We start from the raw sequence: 16575 nt of genomic DNA, 5'->3' as shown, positions 1-16575 counted from the left end.
TTGGACAACACTTTGTCACCAAGGACCTTGGTGAACTACGTTATTTCCTCGGTATTGAGTTTGCCAGAAATCAAAAGGGCCTTATCATGTGCCAGAGGAAATACGTTACTGATGTTTTGCAAGAGACAGGGATGCTGGGGTGTCGACCTGCATCCACGCCTATGGATATCAATACCCGCTTGTATGATGATGATACTGAAGATGTTGATGCGAGACAGTATAGAGGGATTGTTGGGAAGCTCCTATACATCACTGTTACTCGACCTGACATTGCCTATGCTGTTAGCAGAGTGAGTCAATTTATGGATAAGCCCAAGAAAGTTCATTGGGATGCTGCTATGATGATTCTTAGGTATCTAAAGAATTCACCAGGAACGGGACTCTTCTTTCAGAATGGTACCTCACTCACTATATCTGTGTATGTTGATGCCGACTATGCAGGATGCCCCTCGGGCAGAAAATCCACTACTGGATTTTGTGTGTTTATTGGATCCAACTTGGTTACATGGAAGAGTAAGAAGCAAACTGTGGTTGCCAAATCAAGTGCAGAATCTGAGTATAGAGCTATGGCTCAGGGTACTGCTGAAGTTATGTGGGTTAGATCCCTGATGTTGGATCTTACTGTCGAAGTGCCTCTTCCTATGCAACTGTTATGTGATAACAAAGCTGCACTGTTTATTGCTAATAATCCGACTTTTCATGAAAGAACCAAGCATGTTGAAGTAGATTGTCACTATACCAGAGACATGATTCAAAAGGGGTTTGTAAGTACCTCACACATTTCAACTACAGGGCAAACGGCTGATATCTTTACTAAGGCTCTTGCAAGGGGACCATTCCAAAGCTGCTGTTCCAAGTTGAGCCTATTTGACATATACGCTCCAACTTGAGGGGGAGTGTTAAGATGTGTTTATATTCAGTTTTAGGTTTAAGAGGGTACTTTTGTAATAACTTTTCCTTTAGATGGTTCTCTTGTAACTTCTCTCTCTCCTCTAGTCTATATAAAGAGGAGTTAGGGCAGATTTCGAGGTTAATCAAATATTATTCTTTCTAATCTTATCACTAATCTCTTATTAAAAGAGAAATAGGGTGAAACTGAACAATTACACAATAGGTCCAAAAATAAAACAGATAGTAATCAAAAGCTGCTCTTAACTATTTAATATTTCAAAGAACCACCTAATGTAGATACTATTCAACAGTATCAAAATGTCTAATCCTGCACAGATAGTTCAAAATTTTTTTCTCTAACTTAATTTTACTGCAGGGTCATAAATATCAACTACTCAACCACAGAACAACGTTTCAACACAAATAGGTATGCCTTCACTGCATTGAACAGCCATCCGGGACCATCATTGGGAACCAAAAAAATTTGACAAGTCAGGATTAGAGATGCATGCTTGCAGCTTTTCTGAAGAGGAAGAAAGATTGAAAAATAGGAAGCAGTAGATGGGAAATCTTAATCATCCATCTTCTGCATATAGTTATATATAAACAAAAATCTGAGGGTGCATATTAATATGCCTAACTAGCTGGTATATTAAACCTAATGAAAAGACATAATTGACAGGTCCTGCTTATGTAAGTTACCATTTGAAACATGTCTTTTTAAAACCGCCACAAACTGAACGTAGCGTTGTCCTTACTATGTATAACATAATTTTAAGAAGTCACTATTGCACATATGATGGGCTTGGTGAAAAGACAAGTGACTTGTTTCTCCCTTAAATCAAATATCCTTCTTTTCAAACTCCTAGGGTCTAATCACTTATTCAGTTCCATACGCTTCGTCTATGAATGTTGGACTAGATTCATAACAATATGAACTTCTGTAATGATGAAAAACTAGTGTTCCTCAATATGCCAAAGCAGGTTAAAAGTATATAGTAAATCCACAAGACTCCCATTGCAATCATTACCACCACTCTATATTCAGTCTTGGTTTTCGATCTTGCAATTTTTTTCTGGTTACTACTGGACCAAAATACCAAGAGATTACCAAATAACTAATTGACCAGTCATGGGATTTATAGTCCGATCTGCATCTGAACAAGCTCAAACAAGAGACATTTCCTGCAGACTCAATCTTGTGGTTTGCTATAATAAACAAGCCATGTGCAGTAGTCCTCTTGCAGTACTATACCATTAGTTGCCTCCATATTATGTATACATGACATAATAGAGAGAGAGAGAGAGAGATGTGAGTAGACCTGCGGCACATCAAGAATTATCTTAGTCATTAAAAGTATCCACATTGACAATTGGGGAGAAAAAGTGAAACAATACTAAATGACCCAATGCCATATTCAATGGCTGAGATCACTCTTTAATAGGTCTTGCACCTACTCATCTCTCTCCCTCTTTTTCTATGTCACTGTGTGTCTGTGTGTGTGTATTTGTGTGTATGTGTGATGCATACGCTATTCAAAGTTAAGTTTGCCTTGTGTGACTAAGTACCTATGTTTCCACAGCCCTGTTTGATGCTGCAATAACAGGAAAATGGTGATCCAGCAGGAATGCCAGCTTTTCCCAGATGCAGATGAAGCAAACATGGAATGATAATTGTGAGCACTGAGAAGAATCTGACACCACAGTATTGAGGCTCAGATTTTTTTCATGGCTTAACCTTTTGCATGCAAAATTGAATCTTGGTCAGGAGGTACCATTCCGTTTTCATTTCTCAGCTCCATGAAGGCAATGTGAGTGGCTGACAGTTAAAAGGTAAAATGTGTACAAAATACCTAATTAACCACTAGGATAACTAAGGAACTAGTGAGACCCTTTTGAGATAATTCATAGGAAGCCCCAGATTCCAAGTTCATTATGTTGAATCGTGTTTCTTGAACATGATTACGTGAGGGATGGATTCCTCAGTCTAGGATCTGGAATTTCTGACAGCCTTCAGTCACTTCAAAAGTAGAAAAGATTCAAGAAATGGGATCCTCCTTCAGATCAACTGCTGATAACCTGTGCCACATGGACTCTTCAAAAAAGAGGCCACACCCGTGTCAACACGACGCTGGTGCTAGTGCAGCTCCGACACGGACCCCAACCGTGTCCTTTCTTATGCAAGTTTAAAATATTTTCCATTCTTTTTTTTCTTCTCCTTGTCCCTTTCTTTCTTTACGTATAGTAATAAAACTATAAAAGTAAAAAGAAAGGATACATTAAGCTAAGAAACAAGCTAAAAGTATATATATTATGAATACAGACGTTTATATATATATAATAAATATACTATATATATATACACCATCGCCGTACCCTCGCACCCAAATTTTTTGGGATACGTCACACCAGCACCTGCATCCCTAAGACACATGGGTACTTCAGTAAGGTCCACGTACCCGTGTCACCGTCCCCATACCCAAAATGGGTACTTTGACACTTGGGTACCTATAGATCCAAACTGTTTAATTTTACTTTGATTTAACTTTTTCCACCTTACTTTTATTCTATTCTTTGGATGTGAAAATTCGATTGATGTTCATATTTGACTAGGGGGCTACTTGGTTGTCCATATGTTCAAAGTTTTTTATAAGTCTTTTAAACACACTGCTGCAAGAGCCGTTGATATATATTTTCTATGTTATTTATTTGTTTATGTTGATGTATATTCTTTATTTTGATACATATTTTCTAAGTATTTCTTATTGTTATATATATATATATATATGTATGGCCGTACCTCTGTACCCAAGTTTTTTGAAAATGGTCAATACTCGTACCCGCACCGGCACCCGTACCCGTACCTATGTGACATAGCCGCATCCGCACCCGCACCGGCACCCACACCCCACACTCATCTGACATAACTGATAACAACTACCTGAACTCTTTATAATACAAAGAAACCAGGCAGCATGAATTTGCAGCACTGTCTAATATTCTAAAATGTTTTCTTGAGTGAAATGGCCAAGAAGAGAAAGGAAACAATGATGTCAACATTACCTGTAATTTAGAGAGTTCCTGGCAATAAGCACTAGGCAATATATCTGGACGAGTGCTCAGTGCCTGCCCAAGCTACAAAATGGAAACACAAGAATGAGACTGTATTTGTCCAGACAATCAGAAATGAAAGGATGGATCGACAGATGTTCCATACTTCAAAAGCAGCGAAAAAACTCTTAGAAAATAGTGCAATTCAGACAAGGCTTCCCATTAAATTGAGGGGCTGAAAGGCCATGGACAGGATAGACCAGTTACCAGTAATACCCCAACCAGTAAAGTTGAAAGGCCTGGTTTTGGTCTCGTTCAGGCCAGCCTCCTAACAGATAGCTGGCCTGGCCTGCCCATTAAGCAAGGCTATGTACCACCAAAAGAGTGTACATGTGTGTGTGTTTTTGTGTGTGTCTGAATGTATAGGGAAGCTGGATTTTGACATCTAGAACAGATAAGAGAATCAGTCAGAAATGTATTCTTTGTGTCGGGAGTCCATTTCTTTGTCTTAAATTTGACTTTGAACATATTTATCTTTATTTTGAATTCTAACATCCTGATTGACGTTAGATCAGTCTGCTCTCTGACTGACATTAATTCAGATTACCTTCCTTCTACATCTTCTGCCTTTGAATACTATGTGCAATTTTGGAAATCATGAATCAATATTTTTTAATTTCCCTCCTACTTTATTTCTTTGTTATTGGCTTAACGAATTAATGTTTATTCCGTTCTAAAGCTGCCTTGTATTATTTTTGAAATCAGATTTAGTTTTACTTGAGACTGTTTCATTGTTTTTGGCTTTTCTTTGTGATAATTAAAGCTGCATTCTAAGCTATCTGAAACTGTTTCATTTTGATATTCAATTAGCATATACTTGAGCAAAATACAACCGCTCCAGAATGATCACGTAGATCAGATTGAGTTCTAGAATGTGTTCTTTGGGGTGTCCGTGTCCTTAAAAAGGGGAAAGAAAAAAAGAGAACATTTATATTGCAGCCTTTGGAGTGATCCAGGAAAAAACTAATAAAAGGAAAAGAAAAGAGACATGTCCTTATATTGCATTTTCCAGATCCTCATTCTTCTCACTTTCTTGCTGGATATATTGATGACTGAATTACCATTTATTTCATTGCATATTCTTTTGTTTCCTCATTTTTCTCCTGTCATTGGATTCATCCACATATATTTGTCTTTCCTCCTATTTCTTGAGTCAACTCAGTTCCAAAAAGCTTACTCATACTAATCTTCCGACTTGGAAGAAGCAAACAATTCCTTCCATAGGTAGTCAGATTCTGTTTGGGCAGCTAGATGGTTCTATTGTGATCCCACTATAATTTATTTCAGCAGAAACAAGGGATGATAAAGGAATGACATTTCATGTTCAAAACCTGACTTTCTAACTTGGATGAAGCAGGATCAATCATTGATTGCTTATATCATCTCGACCCTTTCTCAAGTGTTGGTGTCTATACCCTAAGTAGTTTTTGGCCACATGAGTTTGGGGTACGTTTTGATAAAACTATTTAATCATTTCAGGGGCAAGGATCTTTAAATAAATGAGATGTTTTCAAGGGAGAGTGACAAGGAATATGAAAATCTTCAAGAAGGATTTAGTTGTTCCTTCAACTTCTCCTTTGAAATCTTTTACATTACAATCACTAGTTCAGAGTCTTGGTTCATGTCATTTTTGTGTTTTATTGTACTTCTCAATGTAATGAGCCAGAGTTATGGTACAATCATTTGGGTCGTTAAAATCATGGGTTTATCAAAAGGCTTATTATATCAAAAGATCTAATTCCAGAGTCAAGTTTGTGTCCAGCTTCACATGTCAAAAATGTTCTAGTTCAAATTATACAAGAGTTATATACTTCCTTATAATTCTATTAATAAAAGTGCATTGAACCTCTTAAGTTTTAAAATTACATATTCTGGTTTATGCAGCTATTATTTGCTCGTTATCTAGTAGTTGATATTTTGCTTTATTCATTGAGTTTTATTCTCATAATACAAGATGGTACTTGAAAAAACCTGATCAATGTAACAGTTGTCAAAAACATGTTAATTGTAATAGTTATCACCCACAACTAAAGAGACAGGCCTCTTTTCTTTTACATCCCTTTGTCTCTCTCTAATCTCCATTCTTTTACTAGAATGTTACCAGTTGGGACCAATGTTGCAAAATGCAATGAGGCAAAGTGATGCATTGAGTCTATCACTAGGGAGGCATAGACCTTGAAGAATTGAAACGTAAGCTTCATAATCAAAATTGTGAGTATATAATATACATAAAAATATTCTCACAAATTTTGTTGCATACCTTTAATTTTGTTGTGCGAAAATTATGGGATTGTGGGGAAGAGGTGTACCCTTGTTGGTATTGGTTAATCCCTAGACTTGACATGGTAGCATTTAGCTTTCAACTGGTAGAATAATACACATGAATTTCTTCTCTTTTCCTCTATTTTTTTTTTAGTTCACCAACACTTATGGATATTCATTTTTCTTTTGCACAAAGGTACAATATGAGTAGAAGACATCATGGTGTGGGAAAGGAAGCTCACTTATAATTCTAATGAAAAACCCACTGTAAAAATGCCAAGTCAACGAAGCAAGAAGCCAAGTTACCTTAACATAGAAAGGACCCAACTGGATTAGAGTCTCCCGTAACTACAAAACGCCAAAAAACCAGATATGTGACAAGTGTAATCAACCAAGAAACAGGGAAAATCAGAATAAACAAATAATATAAAATGAAAGACCTATGTAGCCAAATATCTGCATTCAAGGGAGCTGCATACAAAGTGACAACACATTGGCAAAGCACTTATAGTTAGGATGCAAATATACAAGATTAGTTGTTGGAATTTTGCAATTTTTGGCTGTAATATATCCAACTTTCCCTGTGCTTTTCAATCCATGCCCAGTTTATTTGCACCCTTAGTTACAGCCAAAAGCAGGGAAACCAGCCCAAGACAGACAATACAACATGTCAAAAATAGGAAGATTCAGGAGAAAACGAGATGTTCGTGTATCGATAAATTGCAGTAAAATATTTCAGATAAAAGAAACATTTGAATGACAGAGGTGCATTTCTTTCTTCTTCTTTTTTCTTTTTTGGTTGGGGGTGGGGGCAGGGGTAGCGGGGGTGGTGAGGGTGGTTTTTCTGTGAGTGGATAGCTTTTAAGTCATTTAGAAATTTATTCTTTCAGATATGTCCACTTCATATATAAGTGTACTCTGAAACAGTATGGAAATCATTCTTCCATTAGTTACTGCTATTCAGCATGATATCTTTCCGAAACCCTGCAATGGGGCAGCTCTAGCTAGAATTACATGCAGAAATACTGCTAATTATGATATTAAAAACAAACATTTATTTATGAACTTTCTGCAGTTTCAAGTAAATTATTTACAGTTGACATATATGATGCTTTTCATAAATCAGGATGTGACGCACTGAACATTTTCAAAAATTGGTCCAACTCATAGGCTGCAAGGAATGTGTGAGGCACTTGACCTAGACCTCTATGATGCAGTTAGACACAACTATCCTTAGATGTTCAGCTGAAAACCATAGAATATCAGACATGCCATCTTAGTGCCTAGGGAACAGGAAAAAGGGTTAAACAACGTAAAATATCTGTGACAAAGAGAAAAAGGCAGGATGGCGATTGTAATGCAAATGTCTCTTATCGGAACTTTATCCGAACATGCTAAGCTCGTAGCCCGGATAACTACAGCAGGCTGACCGGGTACACAACTGAAGGAGATAGAAGTATCAAAAATCAGATAAAATAAAAGTTACCTTAACAGCTCTTTGACGGATGTCGCGAACAAAGACTTGCCATACCATTAGCTTCACAACATGGAACGATATAATTCCAGCTCTATATAAAGCTAGTAATGGGCCAAAACGATGGTAAGCGGAAATGCTTTTTGAGCCAAATTTTCCAAGTAAATGGCCGAACTCCGTTTCAAGGGATTCCTTTCTTAATTTTGCATATTCCGCGGATGCCCTTTCGCCATGTACGCTAGCAAACCCCGTAGAGAAACTGCAAGAACAAGAGACAAAGACTCCTAAAACGCCTCGGATTGATTAATCAAGAGCAAAGGGCAAGCAACTAAGCAAGCTGATATCTCCACATACCGATGCTTACTGATCGACCGTGTCACAAAGTGATCAACTTGCTTCCATTTTCTCATTTGACCCACCGTTCGACTTCTCATGGCTGCCGCTAAACATGGAAACGATGATCAGCGTGAAAAATAATAGGAAATCGATTCGGCCATACAGTCCCATGTGGTGACTACAACAATACGTGTAAAATGATATGTAGAGAAAATTGCCGATAACGAATACATCTAGCTTAAGCATATAGGAACTTATAGATTGCTGGAGTTTGAAAAGAGAACGAAACTAAAGCAAAAGTCAAAACCCAAATGTGAAAATACCTGCAGAAAGCTGAGGACATCGGCGGGTGGCCACTGCCGAGGCCCGCCTCTTCGCGCAAACAACGGCGTTCCCCATGAGCTATATTACTGAAGCCAGTGACCGTAATCGGATCTAAACGATGGATCATCTACAGAACACGCGATTCCTTCCGGAGCAGGCGCCCTTAAATGCGTAGAGTATGAGAATAAGAGATCGAGCAAGGCCGCTTCCGGCAAGATGGAAGGGAAGCGCATCGACAGAGCGGGAGTTTGCCTCGATGCGATGCCGCATATCTAATGCTCGAACCCACGCTCACCCGTGGGGGCTTAATTTCTCAGAGCCGGTGAATGGTCGATGGTCGACCTAGTAATGTGTGTGCGTGCCATGCATATGGAGAGGTGGTTTGGTAACTGTTCCGCTGTCCGCTAGACAGAAAGGCTATGACGTCATGTTGATTTAACCTATTGTTCTAGTAGGGATTGCGGGGAGACAGGCTCCCACCTTTACTAACAAAAAATATATGAACATGGGAGCTGCTTTATACAGCTAACAGAAAAAGTAAGGCATGTTCCACCACCATCGGAAAGGACCACGCCTACCAGGCGGGAAACACCCAACAGTCCAATCATAAAATTAACCAGCATCGTTATGGCCATCCAGGTGTTCCAAATGAGATTCATCCTTGAGATGGAAGGCCCTTTTTCTCTCTTGGCACTTCAGATATATTTACTTTTGAGTTGATTTACCTCAACAATCTTCCACATCAACCTATCATGGGTGTTGTTAAGCTGGTCCACATTCATAGGAATTGGAAACGAGTAGATAGGGCCCTCCCTAGTAGTGTATAGCCTAGAGGCGCCCTTCAGCTTCAGTCTCCATTCCATGGCCAGCTAACCAAATTTCTCTCCCGTCAACTGATAAAGCAAAACTCAGTCACTCCATGGGTCATTCCAGTATTTAATGGTAGGCCCATCGCCAACTTGCCACTGCATTGTGTCTGCGATCCAACCCACCCCCACCAGTAAAGGCTCCTACATCCCCATGGGCTTCTCTAGGGGGTCTTTAAGGTCCATAGGTTGTGGAGAGACTCAAGGTGCCTTCTCCTCTGCCAATTCTCCAATAGTCCATCAGAAATGCCACAAATCCTACTAGCTAGCAGGGCACGGTTCATCGCTGCTAAGGGTTTAAGGCCTTCTCCCCCATCCCCTCTAGGCCTACACATACCTTCCAAGGTAGAAGAAGGCTTCGCTGGTGATTTCGGCCTGATCCCAAAGGAAGGATGCCATGCTCATCTCCATCTTGTGGATAACTCCTCTTGGTAACTTGAAGAGCATCATCCATTATACCGCAACCAACACGATATTATGCCGTATGAGGCATAATCAACCAGTATAAGACAAGTGGTTTCTCTTCCAGGTGCTCATCTTCTTGCCAAATCTATCTAGAAGTGCAAATTAAGTTACCTCAAATAGAGGGGCTCCTCAATAAGAAATTGGAAGGCTCTCTAGATTCTAGCCAGTGATGTTAACCATGGTTGAGAGCTTATTTTTCTTTCAGTTCCTTCAAAAGGGTGACAATGCCTTTCAGAGATTTCATGGATGCCTTGTTGAAAAGAACATCATCTGAAAACAAAAGAGACTCAAAGTAAGGAACTTTCTAGAGGGGGCTGGGACAAAAATCTCATGCCTGTTGCACTTGGCCTTGAGGTTTCTGGCAAAAGTTTCCATGAAGAGGATGAACAGGTAGGGGAGATCCGATCCCCTTGATGGAGACCTCTATTGCGCTGAAGCTTATTCCTTCCACATTGTTGATTACAATGGCATAGGATGCACTTGTAACACATTTCATGAACAGACTGATCCACCTCCTATGGAACCCCAGCTTATCTATGCTGGCCGTCACAAAAGACCAAGACACCCTGTCATAGGGCTTCGACAGATCCAGTTAAATGCAAAGACTGTCCTTCTTACTTTTGGATAGACTGTCAACTATCTCATTGGCCAAGATAATGTGATCATGGATCAGCCTATTTTTAATAAATGCATCTTGAGAGGGCCCAATGATCTTCAAAATAATCTGCTACACTCTAGAGACCATAATTTTAGAAGTGATCTTAAGGACATTGTTACATAAAGCCATATGGGATGATGATCCTCGATGCGAATAGCGCCAATAAATTGAGGGGTTGTTCGCACCCCACCCCTTTTTCTCAAAGGGTGTCATATGCGAATCAGCAAAATTCTTTTACAATTGAGGTTTTGAAAAATATTTTAATGGAAAGGGATCCGCCCGTCAGTAGGAGGTCCAACCGTTCATGCCGCCTTTAACAGGGGTAATTAGACCAAGGACTAAGGATCATTTGGATCATATACGAGTTATTGATGCAAATCCTATATGCGTATGCATTGAAGTTTTGGATTCAAGAACCAAAGTTCATTTTGAATAAGTGATTTGAACTCGTTTTGAAGATTAGAAGATTTTCAAGTTGGTTCAAGAACCTTTGTTTTTGTGCCATCCGATTTGAAATACATAATTCTTGAGGGCTTTGAAAAGTGAAATTGAGTTCTTTGTTGTGAACTCTAGGTGGTTCTAGGTGGTTCATGAGTTGAAATTATGATCAACTTTTAGAAAATAGCTAAGTTTCCTTAGCAAAGAAACTTGATTTTTGAATTCTTCTTTTGCCAAATCGTGTGATTTGGTTAGGTAGAGTTCATTCTTTTGATGAAATATAGGTTCCAAATTGTTAGAAAACGTGTTGTTTTTCAAATATACTTTGGCCAAGATCATGAATGCATTGCTTGCGTTTTCTTTTGAAGTTAAGAGAAGTTTACAAATTCTTGTTGCAATATAACTTGGTCACTTTTTGCAACTCAAATTTGAATCACTTAACTTCTTGAGAATGTGCATGTGGTGCTTTCTCTCTCTCATAATCTCTCAAGATTCATTCATATGAAACATACATTCTTCACTCTCTCATAATCTCTCAAGATTCATTCATATGAAACATACATTCTTCACTCTCTCATAATCTCTCAAAGTTCATCCATTGTAATTGCATATCATACAATTTACACATAAAGATTGATTTTAATTAAAATATAAGACTTTCTCTAAATGTGCTTATTATATGATTAAGCACATGAATTAGAGATGTAGTCTATAAGCTTAGGACTTAACATAAAATTATTAAAATGATGAAAAATACACAAATGATGCCAAAATCAATCTTTGAAATAGATGGAAGACGTTGATGACATCCACTTTTGTCTCAAAGTAGCTAAAAAAAATCAGACCTTATGTTGATTTAGATAGTTGAAAATTGTAGATATTGATTCCAATAAAGAGCTTGTTTCTTAGATATAAATGAAAAGTCCTTGATCAAATTTCAGATTTCGTACTCATGAAATCGCCAACTTCTTTGGATGGTTCTAGGATAGTTGGCATTTCAAATATGTAAAATTTGACATTCTTAAACCAATTCTTATAAAATATGGTCTGATTTCAACAACATACATACATCTTACGTATAGATTGCTGAAATTAAGCAAATTTTAAAATGAAATGAAAATGATTTCATAACTTGGTATTATGAAAATCAAAATGAACCATCTTCTTAAAACCAGTTTGGAAACGTGTTCCAATCTGATTTTAAGAGAGGAAAGCAATTTTTAACAAGAGATTGAACACGTATATGTATATATATAACAATGTATACATATATGTACTTTACTCTTCAAAATGAAATTTCATGAAGGGACCACATAACTCACGAGTCATGAATGGCTGGGTTCTTTTACATAGGAGGACTGAAAACTTGTTTCAAATCTCTCCTACTACCCTTGATCAATTAAATAAATCATGAAACAAAATAACTTTAAATAGAAAGAGATAAATGAATGCTCAAGCTAGTCAATCCTTAGTTTCGCCATGCAAAGGTGGATTACATTCATGAGAATGCATCCATCCTTAATAGGTTTGTTTTTTGTCATATATATATTGCAGCAAGATCGCTCTCTCACCGTGGGATTCTCTCATGGTGGGAGAGTTCAAAATGGTTTTAAGCTGGCTGTTTTGAAAGGGACGTGGCCTTGGGGCCCTTTTCAAAATTTGATAAATGGGTTCATCTTTAAGAAAAACCGAAATATGCATGCATTATGCATTAACCTGTATATTTAATCGTAGGTTTTCCCTAGTTGGACATCATTTCCAGTCATAAAACAAATGAAAATAAACCCTCCCACGAATTGCTGGAATTAAGATGAACTAACGAGAAGCCAAAATAGATAAGAAATGAGTTAAAATCACCTACCTTGCGGTCGGTCTTGATACTTGATCTTCGCCTTCACTTGTTTTCTAAATCGAGCAATCCTAAGCAAGAATCCAAGCTTGGATTTGAGCTTAGCAAAGCTAGAAGTAGAATAGCTTGCTTGCTGAAATTTATTGCAGGAAAGAAGACTTCTCACCACAAAAATCCTAAGTAAGGGTTCACTTAAGCACCCTAACTTAGCAAAATCAATGAAGAGAATAGAAGAAAATCAAGAGAAAATGGGGAAGAGTACTTGGACGAATCTCTCCTCTCTTCCTTGACTTCTCCCTCCTAGCTCCTTGGCTGCAACACTTGATGGAATACCTCAAATTTACGTCCCCCTCCCCCCCTTGATGGCCAAGGGGAGGTTTATATAGAGGAGGAGGTGGGTCCAACCACCTCCTTTAATTTGCATTGGAAGATTAATCAAAGCTTAGGGAGATGAAAAATGGATTAAATGAGTCTTAATGGCTCTATTTAATCATTCTTAGCCCATTTGCACGAGTTAGGTGGGCTGGGTTAGGTGTGGTCAACCTTGGTTTAGACCTAGTTGACCAAGTTTGACCAAAATTTTGGATGAAAAAGCCCTTGCACTTGGTTTTGCCTTATTTTGTGCTATTTATTTATTTTTGTTTGAAATCAAGATTGTTAGGTTAAAACCTAGTTTCTAAGCTCCAAATTCCATTGAATTATGATAATTCAATTTAAATTTGAATAAAATTTAAAAATTCTATCAAATTAGGCTCGAAAAGGGTATTTCTGTCCATAATTTGATTGAAGACAGATTTCAACTGAATCAAACTTTCGTTTGAAAATTTGAATTTGAATTTGGTATTTGATTTATGCATTTGACAAATCCAAATGTTTATTTGTCTTTCATAAACCAATTCGGGCTCTGTAATCTCAATTTGACCATAGAGGGGCAAAATTATCCAGATTGGTCAATTTCGACCAATTGGCTAAAGTCAAAGCTCATTTGTGAGTATTTTGACTTTGTTTGAGGTAATTGGATAAATTTGAGCTAAGAAAGCTCTTAATTGAGCTAAATTGTACTTTGACTGAGTTTAGTCAAAGTGGGTTTGGTTCGGTCAAAGTCTATTTTCGTTCATTAATTGGATAATGAGACAGACCTACTTTTGGCCAAGTTGAGCTCATGTTGACTGAGCCTAGCTAAGATTTGGGTGCACTAGGGTCGAATCTACTTAAATTAAGTGGGTTTGACCAGCCTAGTTATTGCTTTTCGAAGATTGAAAACTCTTTAAAGAGGATCTACTTAAAGAAGAGAGAGACGCATAAATGTTTCTCTTTTCTTAGGTTTTTAGTTATGATATCATTCATTTTTCTCTTTGAAAATGATTTTTTCATTTAATTGGGAGAAAACTTTTATTTATTTATTTATTATTTTTTTAAAATGGGGGGTGTGACCCCTGGGGGGCTCCTGACCACACGGGTTAGGTGGGGCCCACACGTGGGTCCCACGTAGCATTCTAAACTGAATTAGATCCAATTCTTGGATCTAAGTCAAAATTTGAATTTTGGAATTGGATTTGGATTTCAAATGACATTTGTAATTGGATTTGGATTTCAAATGACATTTGTAATTGGACTTGGATTTCAAATGACATTTGTAATTGGATTTGGATTTCAAATGACATTTGTAATTAGATTTGGATTTCAAATGACATTTGTAATTGGATTTGGATTTCAAATCCTAATTTGGACATAGTTTGGACTCGTAATCCTGCATTGGGATTTGTGTCACAAGTTAAATTCATGATTCGAATCCAAATTACGTTTAGGTTTGAAATTGGCTTTGAAATTGTAAAATTTCACAATTCTTTTGAGTAATTTCACATTGCTTCAATTTTGATGTGGAAAAATTTGGGGTGTTAACAGGGGTTAGCATGATGTGGGTCTTATTAACGTTGTTCACAAGCTTTCTTGAGAGGAGGAAGTTTGATACGACCATGCTCAAGACATCCCCAATTGTGTCCCACATTTTATGAAAGAAGTAGTTGGAGAGGCCATCAAGACCCACTGCACTATCCTTGTCGAGCCTCATGACAACCTTGCATACTGAATAAAGAAGACTTTTATTGTCCTCAACATTGACTAGGGGACCACACTTAATGGAGCTTAAAAGCTGGCACGAGCCATTGTCATCATTGAAGAACCTTCCATAGAAGCATGTGGTTTCTTGGATGATGCTAGTAAGGTCATTAAAAGATTGGCCTCCTATCATCATCTGACGAATCTGGTTCGAGACTCTTCTTCCTTTTGCTATGGCTTAAAAAAACTAGTATTTTTGCCCCCTTCCTGCAGGTAGTGAATGTTGGATTTACTTTTCCACATTATTTCCTCCCTTAAAAGCTCCTTGTTCAGCTGATCTTATACTCCATCTCTACAACAGCATTGGAGCCCTCCCCCTCTTTGTTCGTCGTTTTGACCTCCTCTAGCTGCTTGTACAAATTTTAGATGAGGTGTTCGACATGACCAAACTAATTCTGATTCCACTCCTTGAGCTTAACTTTGATCATTGATAGGTTTTTTAAAGAGTTTGAGCATGTGGCAACCTCTAGACGGCCAAATCCATTTAGCACCAATGAGGTCCCCTGCCTCCTCATACGAAGCCAAGGTTTAATGAAATGAAATTTTGTCGATAGAGCTGATTGATCCCTCACTGACTGAGGGATAGAATCAGCGCTTTGTGGTTTGAGGAGGGCCTAACCTTGGTTTCAAGAGTGCAGTGAAAGCCAATACTATCCTCCCAATCATTGTTAACAAAATCACAGTCCAGCTTGCAGTAAATTATGTTTGAGATACAATGATTAGACCATGTGAAATTGCTGGAATTATCCTGGATTTCACACAGACTTGCATTCCCTATGAACTGATTAAACTCCGTGTAGGGCTTCCAATTGAGAGCTCTGGCTGTCTTATTATGGGAAGCTCTCGTCGCGTTAAAATCATCATCAAGAATTATAGGCATGCTATTCCTTTCCAACATACCTATCAACTCGGCATACGCTTACCTATCAACATAGCTCTGCAATGTTGCAGTATGAACCAAGAAGCTGGGAGAAATCTGCCTTGATTTGTTAAGAAAGTTGGCAGTTATGCAAACTTTATATCAAACATGTAAACCACAATGGGATCTGATCTAGAATTCCTTTAGCCTCCTCTAGTTGCGCAACATAACATGCACACATGTTCGTGAAGGGTTGCGGAATATGAAGGGTCTTTGAAGGAAACTAAGACAAAACAAATAAAATGTAAAAAAATAAGTATAAACAATTTATTGCAAAATAGGACCTGCCTTATAGTAGTGAGATAAAATTGGTAGGAACATGCCAGTAACATACATGTATGACTTATTGATCACCCCTCATACTTGGAAATAATGAGTGTTGAGGAATAAAGCAAGAAATATTAGAAATTTTAATTCTTCAAAAAAAATATTTCACGTTTGAGTCAAGTGCTTTGAAGATGTATACAATAGTAAGTATGCATATATATCCCCAAATCAGTTATGATTCATATCTTGAAACATGACTGTAAAAACTTGAACTTGATTATAGGCAACAATGATGTAAACAATTAAACTTCGAACAATGCTTTTGCTTACTTGTGAATAACCTCAATCTTAACATGATAATATAATCCAAGCGCAAACAACAATTTAATCCTGAGTCTTTTACAGAGTTTTTTTGTTTTATTTGCTACATTTTCCAATTTAGAAGTTTATCAGATGATAATATACAAACTAGGTTAAATTCAGTAAATGGTCAAGACAAATTTGAACTTGTGCTTCTTTTTTTAAACTAACAATTTTTCTCTTTCTCCTGAAATTAGTAATTCTTCTCTGCTCTTCCACTAAGGTAGTTGATTTAAT

General features: G+C 37.6%; 1 protein-coding gene across 5 annotated transcripts in view; it reads right to left on the bottom strand.

Annotated features, from left to right (window-relative positions):
* Positions 1-8754, bottom strand: part of LOC116252740 (uncharacterized) — a 110956-nt gene extending 102202 nt beyond the window's left edge. For 2 of the 5 annotated variants that reach the window (XM_050077429.1, XM_050077431.1), the window contains exons 1-5: positions 8398-8754; positions 8093-8180; positions 7751-7997; positions 6571-6612; positions 3955-4026 (exon numbers count right to left, since the gene is read on the bottom strand). In XM_050077429.1, coding sequence (XP_049933386.1) covers positions 3955-4026; positions 6571-6612; positions 7751-7997; positions 8093-8180; positions 8398-8473 — 525 coding nt within the window. In that variant the 5' untranslated portion in view covers positions 8474-8754. The remainder of the gene's footprint in view (positions 1-3954; positions 4027-6570; positions 6613-7750; positions 7998-8092; positions 8181-8397) is intronic. The other 3 variants (XM_050077430.1, XM_031627237.2, XM_031627234.2) reach the window with 3 other exon arrangements.
* Positions 8755-16575: the final 7821 nt, after the last annotated feature.

This window comes from Nymphaea colorata, chromosome 4 (assembly GCF_008831285.2).
Source record: "Nymphaea colorata isolate Beijing-Zhang1983 chromosome 4, ASM883128v2, whole genome shotgun sequence".
NCBI lineage: Eukaryota > Viridiplantae > Streptophyta > Magnoliopsida > Nymphaeales > Nymphaeaceae > Nymphaea > Nymphaea colorata.
Note: the sequence above shows the minus strand (reverse complement) of the source record. Positions and strands in the feature narration are given on the sequence as shown.